This window comes from Setaria italica, chromosome II (genome assembly GCF_000263155.2).
Source record: "Setaria italica strain Yugu1 chromosome II, Setaria_italica_v2.0, whole genome shotgun sequence".
In the NCBI taxonomy this organism is placed as follows: Eukaryota; Viridiplantae; Streptophyta; class Magnoliopsida; order Poales; family Poaceae; genus Setaria; species Setaria italica.
Window position 1 is genome coordinate 39138567 of NC_028451.1, and position 14807 is coordinate 39153373.

Here is a 14807-nt window from a genome sequence, read left to right on the forward strand (position 1 = left end):
GCAAATGCTAGCTGCTGCATCGGCTATGCACGGACGCAACTGGCCGGCTCAGAGAGGCTTTAGTATCAGTTAATTCGGCGCCCTTTTATCTGACAGGTAAAGAAGGCCACCACGAATCCGATTCATGGAGTTCGCATTGTTACCACAGGGAACTGCAAGCGCAAACGTGCTACTGGATAGCGGTCGTACTGCACTGTACCAGTCATCAAAGTGAAGCTGAACTGAGTCGGATCGGCCGGATGGACTGATCGATCGATCGTCGAGCTGCCACTCGGTGATGAGCTGACGATGCGGCATGCCCGCTGGAGCTAGCTCACCTCGATCAGAGACTGCTAGCCTGCTAGCTCACTGTGAGTTTGTAACTGTGTGCAGTACGTGCAGGCAGGTGGCTACATGCCTGCAGCTGAATTGAATGGATCGGACGTGTCGATCAAGGCGCCATGCACTGTGCGTTTAATTTACTGGGCAACGGTACCTAGCTTATTACAGCGGTGGTAGAAAGTTTCCAATGGCAGCTGGGAGCGAGTGGTACTCGCCAATCACCATGCGGGGCTCTTCAGGCCATGCAAATCTCATGAGCAGAAGAAAGAAAGAAATGATCGATGGAATTCGAATCGGAGAAGAAGATGGGTTCGGCGACCAAATAGTTTGCGATTTTGCTCCTCCCTTGTCTCAGTCCGTCTCCATAAGTGTACTAGCAGTAGTAGAGACGAGAGTAGAGAACCCAGCTACTCATCAGCTCCAGTAACTGCGCACACACCGCTGTAACCTTAGCAGCGAGGTGTAGCAGCTGTAGGCTGTAACTTTCGCTTGCTCACTTCGCTGGAACTCTTTCCATGGTCCCTGTTGGCGAAAGCACGGCTACTACTGTGCTGCACAGCTGAGCCCATGTTTAGTTCACTCCAAAATTCCAACTTTGGCACTATGCAAAAAGAAGATTCCCCATCACATCAAACTTGCGGTACATGTATGGAGTACTGAATGTAGACGAAATTAAAAACTAATTGCACAGTTTTGTTGTACTTTGCGAGACGAATCTTTTGAGCCTAATTAGTCAATATTTGGACAATAATTCACAAATGCAAACGAAACGCTACAGTGTTGCTACAGTAATTTTGACATCCCAAAGTTGCGCAACTAAACAAGACCTCAGGACAGCAGATGCCCCAAAGTTCGGAGCTTCTACCACTACCAGTAGATGCAGCAGTGACTGACAGTGCATTAGCTGCGGCACTCCAACTGACTCGTACGCACGGTCCTATAGTCCTACCTGTATCGCAATATGGGATTTTGCCTTTGTAGGGTGTACGTGTTACCGGCCAGTGAATTAACAGCGCCAGCAGCCAGTCAGCAAAGCGGAGTAGCAGCATGGAGCGACGGATGAGCAGGAGTAGCAGGCTAGCAGCTGCAATTGATTGATTCTCCTATCCATTGGGGGTCAGTACCAGCAGGCTAGCGGTGTGTCTGCAGGCTGCAGCGAAGGTGTGTGCGTACTATAGTACTCTGATCGCCGGGAACGAAGAAGTGAGGCTGCTTGAATTCCGGTGAGGCTGCTTGAATTCCGGCAGTGCTGCCAGGACTGGGAGAGGTCAGGGGAAGAGCGAGGCCGGTGGAGATCCGTAGCGTAGCGATTGCAGTTTCCATGGGCAGCTGTGTGTGAGTTGCTTTCTACCATCATATATGTCTTGCCGTGTTTCTTTCAGGCTAGGATCCGATCAGGAGAGGTTAACGAAAAAAGTGTTTGGTTGCACCTAGCCTGATGTGCGAGTTTGGGTAGCAGTGATCGGCTGCAACTGCCGCCCTGGAAGTCAGTCAGCTGAGTGAGACGGTTAGTTGAGCTCTCTGGGATGTCGACACCGTGTAGTGTAGTTGACTGACATGTGTGCTTTACCGGTACTGTATCAAGGCCAGCAAATATGGTTGTCTGAATCACCTCGCAAAGCAAAAAAGAAAAGAAGAAGAATTTGGGTGCCGTTTGTTTCTTTAGGAGCTCCTAAAATTCATGTCACATCGAATGTTTAGATACTAATTAGAAATATTAAACATAGATAATTACAAAACCAACTGCATCGATGGAGGTTAATTTGCGAGATGAATCTATTAAGTCTAATTAGTCCATGATTTGACAATATGATGCTACGGTAAATATGTGCTAATGATGGATTAATTAGGTTTAATAGATTCGTCTTGGGAATTAGCCTCCATCTGTGTAATTAGTTTTACAATTAGCTCATATTTAGTTCTCCTAATTAATCTCCGAATATTCAATGTGACATGAATTTTAGTCCGGACTAAATCCCCTTGATGCAAACACGTACGTTGGGCAGATTCAGTCAGCTGCCGGTTCTGAACCTGTGGAGTGCTTGGACTTGTAGTACAGCTGGGCCACATACTCAGGCCCCTTTGGTAGGGCTCCAAAACGACTCCAATGCCGGCTTCACCGGGAGCCCTACCAAATGAGCGTTTGCAAAACGGCTCCGAGGCCGAATCCCACCTAGAGCTGGAGCCATTTTTGTACTACGCCCACGGAGCTAAAAAATATGGCTCCGGTGGCGGCTCCTCCATCCCCGCATGCAAAAGTATGCAATTACCCCTAAATCTGCAGACACTACGGCAAAAACGCTACTCACCGAGAAAGCACGCGCGGCATCGGGGAGCAGCATGCCGGGCTCAAAGCGCGACGGCGGGGAAGCGGCACATCAGGGTAGAGCGCGACCACGCGGGAGCAGCGGGGTGTGCCGTCGATGGCCCCACTTCTGCTCCACGTGGTCCGGCAAAGATGCAGCACGGCGCGCGTCGGCAGCAGCTGCGGAGCAAAATGAGTGCCTCGCAGCGGCGACGAAGAGCAGCAGGCTAGCAGTAGTGCACGGCAAGGAACGAAGGGAGTAGGCGGCGGGAGGCAGAGCATCACTGAGATGGAGAAAGGATAAGGATGTCAGGTCAAGAACAGTTGGAGGAACGGGGATAAGAGAATAGAAGGGAGGGGGAAAAAGAAGAGAGATAAAAAAAGAAAGAGAAATTATTTGTTTAATCTATAATTATAATTATTATTTGTTTTTTATTTCATATGAAATCATGTTATATCTAAATGAAAATACGAAATTAATTTGTACAACAAAGTCAGATAGTTAGGAGGATATTGGACAATTGACATCTTTAATGCATTCATGAAAAAAAAGCCGTTTTGCCAAACGGTTTTTAAAATAGCTTCAGCTCTACTTAAGAAGTCGCTTCACCAGAGGAGTCAGAGCTAAAGTCGTTTTAGGAGGAGCCGGAGTCCTACCAAACTGCCCCTCGTTACCGGTATCAGATAAGGCTCTGAATTCTACTTGCTCCGATCCTGAAAACTGCTATAATAAATCGTCTGGTGAGACTACTATTCTTTCCCTTGTGTACCAGCACCAACTTCTTCTAAACATCAATCAAACGTGACCGAAACATGTGTGGAAACCGGGCCAATTTTGGGGTCCCCCGTCCCTTTCAGAGCGAGAGGAGCCACCAAGCTTCGGTGTTTTTCCACGGACAGCAACCGATCCCCGCTGCAACCTCGCCCGACTGGAGCTCCCGGGCTCGATCGCGACGTCGTGCAGCCCCCGCTCGACGCACGCACGGCTAGGAAGAGAGACAGAGACGGGGCTCATGGAACTTGATCCATTTTTGACCGGAGAGCGCTTGCAGTATGCAGACTTGCAGAGCCCGAGGGAGGCCGCTAGCGCGGAGCCGCGGCACCACACTGGCGAGCGCCCGCCACTTGGCCGGGACCGGAGGAGATGGGGTTACTCCCGGCACACACATGGCCGCTAATCAATGGTAGCTGCTGCCGTGTAGTACCGGTGCCCGGAGCGCAGCGGGAATCAATTCTCATCCCTCTCTGTCTGAACTCTGAAACCCCCCCGTGGATTCATCAACAACTCCTGTTCCCGCGGGGCCCCGGCCCAAAAGCGCGCTCTTTTATACCCCGCGCCCCGGCCACAGCCCCACCACCACCGCGCCACGCACACCAACTTGCTTTTCCCTCCATCGGAGCGAGAACTCGGTCGCAGAGAGAGAGAGAGAGAGAGAGAGAGAGAGAGAGAGAGAGAGAGAGAGAGAGAGAGAGAGAGAGAGAGAGAGAGAGAGAGAGAGAGAGAGAGAGAGGGAGGATGGAAGGGGCGGTGGAGAGCGGAGGGGGTGGGGACAAGGGGTCGAGCAGCAGGTTCAGGCGGGTGTGCGTGTTCTGCGGGAGCAGCTCCGGCAAGCGGAGCAGCTACCGGGACGCGGCCGTGGAGCTCGGCAGGGAGCTGGTGGCGAGGAAGGTGGACCTGGTGTACGGGGGCGGCAGCGTCGGGCTCATGGGGGAGGTCTCCGAGGCCGTGCACAAGGGCGGCGGCCATGTCATTGGGTCAGTCAGTCTCTCTCAGTTGATCGCCTCTCTTCGTCCCTATGATCTCCCGCCGCCGCTGCTGCCTGCGCCTCCAATTCTCTTCTCCTCCAGCTCAGCTAACTCTGCTCTGTTGATTTTTTCCCCCTGCTGCAGCGTCATACCGACGACACTGATGGGCAAGGAGGTAAGAAGAAGAGAGGCCGACGCCCAATTGCTGAATTGCCCACGCACTCTGCTCCTTTCATCAGCCACACACTCCACGATGATTGATCTCCTTGGTCACCTCGTTTGCAGATCACCGGGGAGACGGTGGGCGAGGTGCGTGCCGTGTCGGGCATGCACCAGCGCAAGGCGGAGATGGCGCGCAACTCCGACGCCTTCATCGCGCTCCCAGGCGGGTACGGGACGCTGGAAGAGCTCCTGGAGGTGATCGCGTGGGCCCAGCTGGGCATCCACAGCAAGCCGGTGGGGCTCCTGAACGTGGACGGGTACTACGACTTCCTGCTGGCCTTCATCGACAAGGCGGTGGACGACGGCTTCATCAAGCCCGCCCAGCGCCACATCTTCGTCAGCGCCCCCGACGCCAGGGCCCTCGTCCACAAGCTCGAGGTACTCCTCCGATTATTGCCTCTTGGGGTGTGGTGGGTGACTTGGTCAGGCCTTGGCGCGTACACGCACGCTCAGCTCGCACCCGTGCGTGGCCGTGGCCCGCCGGGACCCCTCTTTTTGTCCGGTGGTCTAGGCAGTCGGAGAGGGCAGTGTCACACTCACGCTCGCCTGCCCTGCTGCTCTTTCCACTCCCCCTTTGGCGGTTTGGCCCTTTCCTTCCCTGCCCGCAACGGCATCGAGTAGTCCTTTACTTCCACGCCCGCAAAGCGTCCCGGATTCTCTACAGTTGATTTGAAACAGCCCTAGGGTTCACATTTCAATTAGTTAGTGTGGTCAGTGGTCACCATGCATGCATATACAATTTTCAATTGGCATGCACCTTAGTAGGAGCAATAATTTGGGTTGATAATATTATATACTACTTGTGGGAGGTCTTTAATAAGCACAGCAAGATCATGCAGTGAACCAATCATGCTGACGACGAAGGAATGAACAATCTAATCTGCGTGGATATATGCAGGAGTACGAGGCGGTGGCGGAGGAGGACCCGGCGACGCCCAAGCTGCAGTGGGAGATCGAGCAGGTCGGCTACAACGCCACGCTCCAGGCCGAGATCGCCCGCTAGATCGCCTGCCCGGCGGCCGCGCGCGGCATCGGCTCCCATCATCCTATTCCTAGCTGCAAGTAGTAGGCAACGAGTTCATTAATTATATTTGACCACGAGAAAGTGGGGGCACGGACGGACGAGCAAAACGCATGCACCGGAGGATTTTGTTTTTTGGGCGCGCGCGCGCGTTTTGCTCCTATCTAGCTTTGAATTGTCCTGCGGCGTGCACCATGCACTGTAACGTGTCCCTAGTATAGCTAGGTAGTCATCCATGATGTACCCAAGAGTTGAGTTGTTACTAGTAGCGGCCGGTGTAAAAGTAAAAAACTCGTAATGTAATTCACATCGGAGAAGTACTAACTTATCTCCATCGCCGGCCCATGCTCATGGCGTTTACCTTTTTTTTTCCCATTTCCTGGCCACGCGTACGTGGCGTCCATTTACAACCAGTAAACGAGAAATTAACCTGTGTATCCATCTCAGTCGATTGAAAAATATTTTTGTACATCCCCATTTTTTCTATCTCTTCTTCCCCACTGAACTTCCTCCCTAGCGAACGGCTCCGCTTCTTCTTCCTCATGCGACCTCTCGACGCTATGCCTCCGTTGCCACCACCACCCATCCTGCTCGGGCGGCCCCTGCCACCGTCCTCCTCCACGGCTCTACCTGACACTAAACCATTTGAGTCGGACGCCCTTACTACCTCCATCACCTATCGAGGGTCTCCCACCGTCCGGCTCCAACAACACCCATACCACCTCCGCTCCGCCGCCGTCTCTCCCTCCTCCATCGCTAGCAGGAGAGCCTCCCGGAGCTCCCTCCCGAAAGCCACATGTTACTCTCACCTCCCCCCCACCCCCACCCCACACCCACCCATCACAAATTCAAATTTCAATCTCCAATTCAATTTCTATTATACATTTGGGTGATTGAAAGGTCCTCCCTTCGTTCGAAAATGTAGGGTATTTTGGCTTTTCTAGATATATGAATTTTGCTATGTACCTAAATATAGAGTTATGTCTAAATACATAGCAAAATCTATGTAGATAATCAAAACTATCCGCATTTTGAAACGGAAGGAGTAGGTAACAATCAAGCATTTTAGAACTAGTAAGTCTGAATAAATAAAGGTATAATACCGGCACGGCAAAGTACTCTTAGGCCAGTCTCAGTGGGAGTTTTATAGAGATAGAAAGTTTCAAAGGTATTAAATTATATGCCACATCAGCAATTTTGCTGACTTGGTAAAATCATTAAGATGAGAGGAAAGGGGGAGCTTCATCATATTAGAGAGGAGTTTTATCCCCATAATACTTAGTTAGCTTAGTTATCTAATTTCCAATTTTAATAACTGTGCAATAAAACTGTGGTCACTTACTCGCTACGCAGCTATGTATCCACTCCACGAAGCTATGTATCCACTCCACGCACGTACGGATGTACCTGTGCTCCTATCCTACAGAGGGAATATGTCAATGCAACACGTGTTAAACTACGTATGCGCAGGGACCCGGCCTCCCGTACGCACGAGTGCACGACGCCTCTGGAACCACGCCCAATTGTTCGGCTAGTACGTGTTGGAGAGGGATACGGAGTACGTGTACAGGGCACGTACTGCGCGCAAAAAGTAAACGTGGCCGCCATGGGCACCTACTCCAGGCACGTAGAACACGACTTGATCTATCTGCTACTCCTACCTGCACCTCCTGCACCTAAAGCTTGTCCGCCATGGCCACTCCGCGCGCGCTCCTGCACGTACGCTCGCACGGCTGCACCTGCTGCATCCTCGCGTGCCGCTTTCCACGTAACGTACGTGAGAGTGGACGGCTGCACCGCAGAGTGGACTACATATGTTACCTCGGGGGTGTTTGAATCTAAAGTGTAGTCTGTGTCGCATCAAATATTTATTTTAAAGGAGGACTAAATATGAGTTAATTATAAAACTAATTACACAGATGGAAGCTAAACGGCGAGATGAATTTATTAAACCTAATTAATCTATCATTAGCAAATGGTTACTGTAGCAGCACATTGTCAAATCATGAACTAATTAGGCTTAATATATTCGTCTCACCGTTTAGCCTCCATCTGTACAATGAGTTTCGTCAATAGTCTATGTTTAATACTTCTAATTAGTATCTAAACATTTGATGTGACAGGGACTAAAGTTTAGTCCGGGGATCAAACATCCCCTAACAATGCTGAGATGCTCAAATGAATGGCAATGGTCATATGGACTTAGACTACTTCGGCCTAATGGGTTCCGGTCATAAATAAGTGAGATCTGTTAACTCAACTGGTCAATATTTTGTTACTTTTCGTATGCTAAGTTTCGATGTTTAAAGAATATAATATGAGTGCATTGGTCTCAAAATATAGTTCCATAAAAGATATATATTGTTGCTGTGTTTTATAAATGCTCCATCCGTATCGAAATATATCGCTGTTGATTTTTTCTCTTGCAACATTTGATCCTATGTCTTATTTAGAAATTTATATAAATATAAGAAAAGATAAGTCATGCTTAAAATATCTACAGTGGTATAGTAAGTTACAAATACAATAAATAATATTTACATAAGTTTTTGAATGAGAGGAGTGATCAAACGAAACTCAACGACGACAAAATATTGATACGTATTTTATAAAAAAAAGTATTAATTGATGTTGTGTCTTATAGACCACATCAATGTCCAAAATATCACTCATTTGTGATTGGAGTAGCTGCAACGCGCATTAATGAAACTGCTATTGAAAAAAAAGGAATATTCACACCGCGTGCAATATACTCGAATATCACTTGCATTAGGGTTGATTCCCAATCCATTCTATCATATTCGAATATCCAAAGCTGCCACATCATATGGAGATCAGTAGATGCGATGCGCCTATAGGCGCGGCTACACATCACATGCAGCGGACCTCAGCCTCGCCGTGTGGTGTGTACATGATGGATGCGCCTACAAGCTTGGCTATATCAAAATACCAGTTTTCTCATCTAGGCCTACGCAAAACATTATACAGAACAGGCAAAGCCCCAATCAACAGAGTGGACGGCGAATCTGAGTCATTAGACAAGATGGGCAGCAAACATCTAACTCCAGCTTCAATTCCGCAGTATCTCCAAGTCTCTGCTCACAGAATGTGGGTCTGTGTACCTTCGCTAGTATCTTGTTTCCAGTAAGGCATCAACTAGTCCGAAATCCATGGCCTAGAAATGGTTAAAAGTAAGTTATTTGAAACAAGTAGTAGTTCTCAACAAAAAGGTATAGTTGGGAAAAAAATAATTTGCTACTTTTCTCTCTTCTGCCCAACAATATAAGCAAGGAAAGATACCTCTGAAGAAGACATGAAGCGATCCCTCTCTGTCCACTGTTGTACCATGTCCAATGGTTGCCCCGTGAAGGCAGCAAACATTTTATCAACTTTCTGCATGCAAAACATACGAGAACTTCAAAACCAAAACTGGCATCAAGTTAGTTTGGTTCTTGGCATAATCTACCATCTGATGGGAAAATGAAATGATGAAAATATATCACTCATTCATAATTGCAAATACTTACATCACGAGCATAAATGGTTTCCCCAACCTGTCGCCTCACCTCCTCCACATTACCCTGCACGTAATTCAATTCCTTGTATCAAAATAAAATTCAAGTACACTTACACAAACCACAAAGGCAATGCAACTAGAGGTTGTGCCAACCAAAAAATGGTAATCACCAAACTCAGCCAAACAATATTAGAAAATCATCTGACTACTTGAAAATAAGAAAGCCAATAGTCATACCTCCGATCCACCTTGAGGTTGATGAATCATTACTCTAGTATTTGGCATTGCATAGCGCATTCCCTTCTCACCACCAGCAAGAATGATTGCTGCTTGACTAGCAACAACACCAAAAGCCACTGTCCCGACTTTGGGTTTTATCTGATTGCGATAAACAAAAAAGTCACAAATCATGTTTCATGCAGCAGCACAGGGCATCAGAGATATACAGATCAGTAAAAAAATCATTGCAGATGCAAGTCTTTGTATGTGGCCAATTTAAAAAATTGGCAAAAGAAGAAACTAAAGGATCAACCTAATATAAATAAATCACTAGAGTTCACAGTTCACTAGAAACAATTCAAACAGTGAAATTTAAAGATACAAGAGAATCAAATATATGTGAGTGTGACTGACACATCAAAACAAGATGCACATATCAGCACTTAGAGTTTGGACCACTTGCTGCATAATTTAAGGAAGTGGGAACAATTATTTCTCGCAAACCCTAAGACAATAAAAAATAAATCACTAGGGGAAACAATTAAAAAGGTGAACCTTAAGAAACAAGAGAACCAAATACGCGTCAAAGACATAAAAAAAGATGTGCATATCAGCACTTAAAGCTCGGGCCGGTTGATGGACAAATATATGAACTGGAAACAATGTATTCTTTCAAGTCCTAAGACAATAAAAGTGTGCTGCTTACATCACATGGGCACATAAGCCAGTTACATGAGACTCAGACTTAGCACAGCTTATTGTTTTACAATATGCAAGGACACTACTAAAAAGCTGAAATAACATAAATGAACATAAAAAATTTCAGTGCATGCCCCAAAAACAGATGATTAATATAGAACACAGAAAAGAAAGGAAAGAAAGTGTTACAAAGCCCCACGTGCCCCTGCTAGCACACTATGGCAGGAGGACAAATTTTGTAAACATATTATGTACTGCTACTGATATAAGACTAGAGTCTTCAGCACATTACGCTGTATTTACAAGCAAGCCAAGGAGAATTCGTGAAACAGAAGTAAAATACTTTTCTATTGTATCTGTAATACATACTGATGCTAGCCAGGAGAATTCGTGAAACAGTAAAAAATGCTTTTCTATTGTATCTGTCATACATTCTGATGCTAGCCAGGAGAATTCGTGAAACAGCAGTAAAATGCTTTTTTATTGTATCTGTAATACATTTTGATGCTAGAATTGTAATTTTTGATGCTCTAAATGTATGACTTATAATATAAGAAGAGCCCCAGCATTAGGTCAGGAAAGATACAGAAAATAGATGACTCACCCAGGACATGCAGTCGTAAATAGCTAAGATGGAGTAGAGACTTCCACCAGGGCAGTTCAGATAGATCTAATAAACAGGAACACAATTTGCATTATACAAAAGGTGGTAGAACAATAATGAATAATCGAGGGTGATCATACAGAACAATAATGAAATAATCGAGGGTGATAGTATAATACAGAACAATAATGAATAATTGAGGGTCTGCTACTGTACAACACTAGGAACTCCAGTAACATAAGAATGCATACTAACCAGAATATCAGCCTCTTCATCAACAGCAGCAAGTGTGACAAGCTGTGATATCACACGTTGTGCCACCTGGGAGTTAATATATTGGCCAATGAATATTACACGATTTCCCAGTAGTACAGTAGCGAGATCAAGAGGGCCAGCAGGAGTCATGATTGCCGGCATTAAAGGTGGATTTTCATTCTCAGATGCCACAATTGTGTTTAGCCTATCCAAAATTATTCACAATGTTACAAAGACATCCCGGTGTATATATAATATTATCAAGGTGAAAGAAACCAAACTTCTAATACACAGCCTCAATAAAAAAACATACAAGTTCGTAGCAGCACAATACAATATGCTAGTTGCAAATATGTACCTGAGAGAAGAATGGCAACGTTTCCTCTTGTCCTGCTGTGAAGCAACACCACGTGATGCAAATTGCAGTCCTATGTGTATAACTTGAGTAAGATAGGAATTCAACAAATCACAACAGAATGGTAATGAAAAAGCATGCTAAGTAAACAGAAACATAACACTATGAAAAGGAGTAAATAGAAAAATGGTTGGAACTTGGAAGAATGACCAGTGCAAAATTATCATTATCTTTGTTTATTGTCATGCTGAAAAGCTGGAGTTTGTGTCTTCAGGCAAGAACATAGAATGGTTATGCCTAACACAATTCAAGATCATACCAACTTCAATGGAAGTCTCCATGTTCCTATTTTGTACAAATGAGCAGTGTAAACTGCAATAAATGCTGGAAGACAGCTTCAAGAATCATGATCATATAAAACTGAACAAACATTCATCACTTTTGATGTATGGGCGCCACTGTGCAATGACATGGGCTTAAATTTATATGGGCCACAATTGGTGTTTCTTGAAATTGTGGTAGCTAGGGATGAGAAAACAACTAAAGGGCGCGGCGTTTCTAGTTAAGTTTTATAACCTGTCAGTTCAACTAAGAGATTAAGCCAGTAACGGATAGCGCACAATCTACTCATACAATCCCAGCCTCCACTCAACGGGCCAATGGCGACCCCCATCAAAGGATAGACACAGAGCTAATAAGCAGCTTGACACAGGATTCCACAGATTGGAGAACCAATTCATGGAATGTGTCGTGGCACGTCAGAAGTAGAAAACAATTGTTGTCCTGAGGAAACAAGTGAACATATCCTCGAGACCTCGAGTAGCATCAGCCCCCGCGCAAACCCACTGTTTCCGCCGCCAGAATCACGAGAAGCCCTAATCTACGAGTTGCTAGTGGATTACACCAAACGCTCCAAGCAGTTCCGCCTGCACAACCCAGAACCCACCCTTCCCTGGGCGGATCTATCCGGTCCGTAAGAACGGAAAAGGCAAAAAAAAAATCCTATAGCTGCTATGTTAATACAGTGCAGGAAACCTCACCTCGGAGAGCAAGGCGTGCTCTGGCTCCATTCTGCCTACACAAACAACCAGGAGAAGAGATAAGGGGTGGGATTGGGCCTCGGGAGGAGCTAAGAAGAGGAGAGAGCTGGGGCTTGAAGAGATTGTCCTCACCGGTGCGAGAGGAGCCCGAAGGGAGCGGAGCGGGCGGCGAGCGGCGCGGAGATGGTGGCCATGGGCGCCATTGGAGGCGAGGGTGGGGGAGAGGGAGAGGGGAGTGTGAGGGGGATGAGGTTGGACTCGGGCGGGCTTCCCCGCTCGCTGAGTGGGCTGCAATCTCTTTCCGGTGGACTTGCCCAGGAATTTTTATTATTTTTATAATTTTTTATTTTAGTATTTTACAAAAATATATATCCTAATAAAAAAATTCAAATCTATATCCATACCGTCATTTGAAACGGCGGAAGGTGCACTATGGGCGTGATTGGTTGCCCGCCTCCCACAGTCCGCTGCATGACCCCGAAGCGTCCCGTGCACTCTCGCGTGTTCGGTTGCTCTCCCGGAACCGAAACGGCGCACCCCCGTTCCTTTCCCCAACTCCATCCCGCATTGCCCCGTCCGCCCAGAGGGCTCCTTCGCTCGCGAGCCGGGATGAAGCGATGCTGGTGGGAAGATTTGGGCGGAGCGCGGGAGATGGCGCCGTACCGGGGCTAAAGGCGCGGGAGGTTACGGTGACCTCCCCTCCTCCCCGGTGCGCCTTCTCCTCTCCCTCCTCCTGTTCGACCTCGGTTCGCCGGTGGATCGAGGTACTCCGGCGGCGCCCTGTGCCCTCGCCGGTGCTGCGACGGTACATCTCCCCCTCCTCTTTACGCTGCTTCATCCCCTCTCCCCCGCTGATCTGTCGATTCGTATTTTTTGGTTGGTGTTGATGAACCCTAGGTTGTTGTTCTGTCAGATCCGTGCGCTCCTTTTGTGGATTTAAGGTTGTGATGAACCCTAGGTACTTTTCTGATGCAGATCTATAGTTCTCACATGTGTAGAGGTCGATCTGAATTTTTTTTGGTTCTTGTACCATCCTCCCGATGGGTTGAGGTCCTCCGGCGGCACCCTGTGCCTCCGCCGGTCCTGCGACGGTACATCTTGGTTGGTCTCAATGAACCCTAGGTTGTTTCTGATACGGATCTATGGTTGTTCTGCATCTGCATTTATGGTTTTCATGAACCCCATGTTAGTTCTTATGCGGATCTATGGTTGTCATGTATATTTGTCGATCTGATTTCTTGTATCCTTGAATCATGCCTTACTCCTTTGCAACCAATCACGCCCATAGTACTGAGCTGAGCAAAGTGCCTAGGTCGATGATGAGTCCTTGCCGCCGGAGGAGCACCTTCGGGTGTGGCAGCCGCGTCTAGGATAACATGTAGTTGAGAATGTTTGCTTGCTTAACAACATGACCCCAAGTTCTTGTATACTGAGCTCTAATGAACACGGCATTGTATTCTTAGACATGGACTTGCAAGGTAGGCGCCGGGCTGCGGCTGCTCTTGTTGCTGCTGTTGCTGCATGGTTTTTCTTGTGGTTTAGAAGGAGAAATGAGGATGCTCGATCTATTACCTATGGATCCATGGCAGAGAGGGATACAGAGAGGAATAGCAACCTCAGATTCATTTATGAATCTGATGATGTCCATTGTGTCAACCTGCTAAGGATGAGAAGGGCACCTTTTTTTCCAACTGTGTGACCTATTTCGGTCTAGAGAGTTGGTTGTGGATAGCATCCATGCCACTGTTGAAGAACAGGTAGCAATGTTCTTGCATGTAGTGGGACACAACCAAAGGTTCAGGGTCATTAACATGATATTTAGGAGGTCACCTGAAACTATCTGTAGGTTCTTTCATCAAGTCTTGTATGCCGTTGGTGAGTTGAGAAATGAGTTGATTGTTCCACCATCCACTAGTGTCCATCCTAGGATCCTTGGCAGCAGGAGATGGAACCCATATTTCAAGGTTGGTGGTCCTTTTCTAATTGCAAACCAACTGACCTTACCCATATGGTAGCAACCTGTTAATATGGCTTTTTATTTTTAGGATTGCATAGGAGCAATTGATGGGACACATGTCTTAGCTAGAGTTCCTTTGAAGATGCAAGCTGCCTTTAGAGGCAGGAAGCACACCATCACTTAGAATGTACTGGCAGCAGTGGACTTTGATCTCAGGTTCACATATGTGCTTGCTGGTTGGGAGGGATCTGCACATGATGCTCTGATTTTATCAGATGCTCTTGAAAGGGCAGATGGTCTTACAGTCCCACAAGGTACCATAACTCACATACACACATGCCAACAATACTTGCACACACTAAACTGATAAACCATCTCCATTTGTTACATTGTCTAGGGAAATTCTATCTTGTGGATGCTGGATATGCAGCTAGGCCTCGGTTCCTGCCGCCATATCGTGGTACAAGGTACCACTTGAGAGAGTTTGGTTCAAATAGGTCACAAAATCAAAGAGAGTTGTTTAACCTGAGGCATTCTTCTCTTAGG

General features: G+C 47.1%; 2 protein-coding genes and 1 long non-coding RNA gene across 3 annotated transcripts; 1 reads left to right on the plus strand and 2 right to left on the minus strand.

The window, feature by feature from the left end:
* Window positions 1–426: 426 nt before the first annotated feature.
* LOC111256230 lies at window positions 427–2977 on the minus strand. The gene is made up of 2 exons (XR_002676244.1): window positions 2631–2977; window positions 427–922 (listed from the first exon to the last, which is right to left on the minus strand). It is a non-coding gene; the product is annotated as an uncharacterized LOC111256230 (long non-coding RNA).
* A 783-nt stretch (window positions 2978–3760) lies between these two features.
* LOC101772772 (probable cytokinin riboside 5'-monophosphate phosphoribohydrolase LOGL9) lies at window positions 3761–5988 on the plus strand. The gene is made up of 4 exons (XM_004957494.4): window positions 3761–4381; window positions 4517–4547; window positions 4658–4972; window positions 5493–5988. Exons 1-4 carry the CDS (start codon window positions 3771–3773, stop codon window positions 5595–5597), a joined length of 1062 nt encoding a protein of 353 aa, XP_004957551.2. The 5' UTR covers window positions 3761–3770; the 3' UTR covers window positions 5598–5988.
* Window positions 5989–8363: 2375 nt separating this feature from the next.
* LOC101773433 (ATP-dependent Clp protease proteolytic subunit 6, chloroplastic) lies at window positions 8364–12597 on the minus strand. Its single transcript, XM_004957495.2, has 9 exons — window positions 12437–12597; window positions 12305–12339; window positions 11268–11337; window positions 10910–11114; window positions 10655–10720; window positions 9370–9510; window positions 9143–9196; window positions 8916–9008; window positions 8364–8790 (listed from the first exon to the last, which is right to left on the minus strand). The coding sequence occupies exons 1-9, from the start codon at window positions 12505–12507 to the stop codon at window positions 8743–8745; spliced, it is 783 nt and encodes a 260-aa protein (XP_004957552.1). The 5' UTR covers window positions 12508–12597; the 3' UTR covers window positions 8364–8742.
* Between the last annotated feature and the right edge of the window lie 2210 nt (window positions 12598–14807).

Excerpts from the sequence above, each read along its gene's own strand:
- LOC101772772 (XM_004957494.4), top strand. The coding sequence starts at position 3,771 with ATGGGGTTACTCCCGGCACACACATGGCCGCTAATCAATGGTAGCTGC. Across the intron at positions 4,548-4,657 it reads CGACACTGATGGGCAAGGAG|ATCACCGGGGAGACGGTGGG; the intron begins GTAAGAAGAAGA and ends CCTCGTTTGCAG. Across the intron at positions 4,973-5,492 it reads CCCTCGTCCACAAGCTCGAG|GAGTACGAGGCGGTGGCGGA; the intron begins GTACTCCTCCGA and ends GGATATATGCAG.
- LOC101773433 (XM_004957495.2), bottom strand. The coding sequence starts at position 12,507 with ATGGCGCCCATGGCCACCATCTCCGCGCCGCTCGCCGCCCGCTCCGCT. Across the intron at positions 11,338-12,304 it reads AGCACGCCTTGCTCTCCGAG|GACTGCAATTTGCATCACGT; the intron begins GTGAGGTTTCCT and ends TTATACACATAG. Across the intron at positions 11,115-11,267 it reads CGTTGCCATTCTTCTCTCAG|GCTAAACACAATTGTGGCAT; the intron begins GTACATATTTGC and ends AATTTTGGATAG.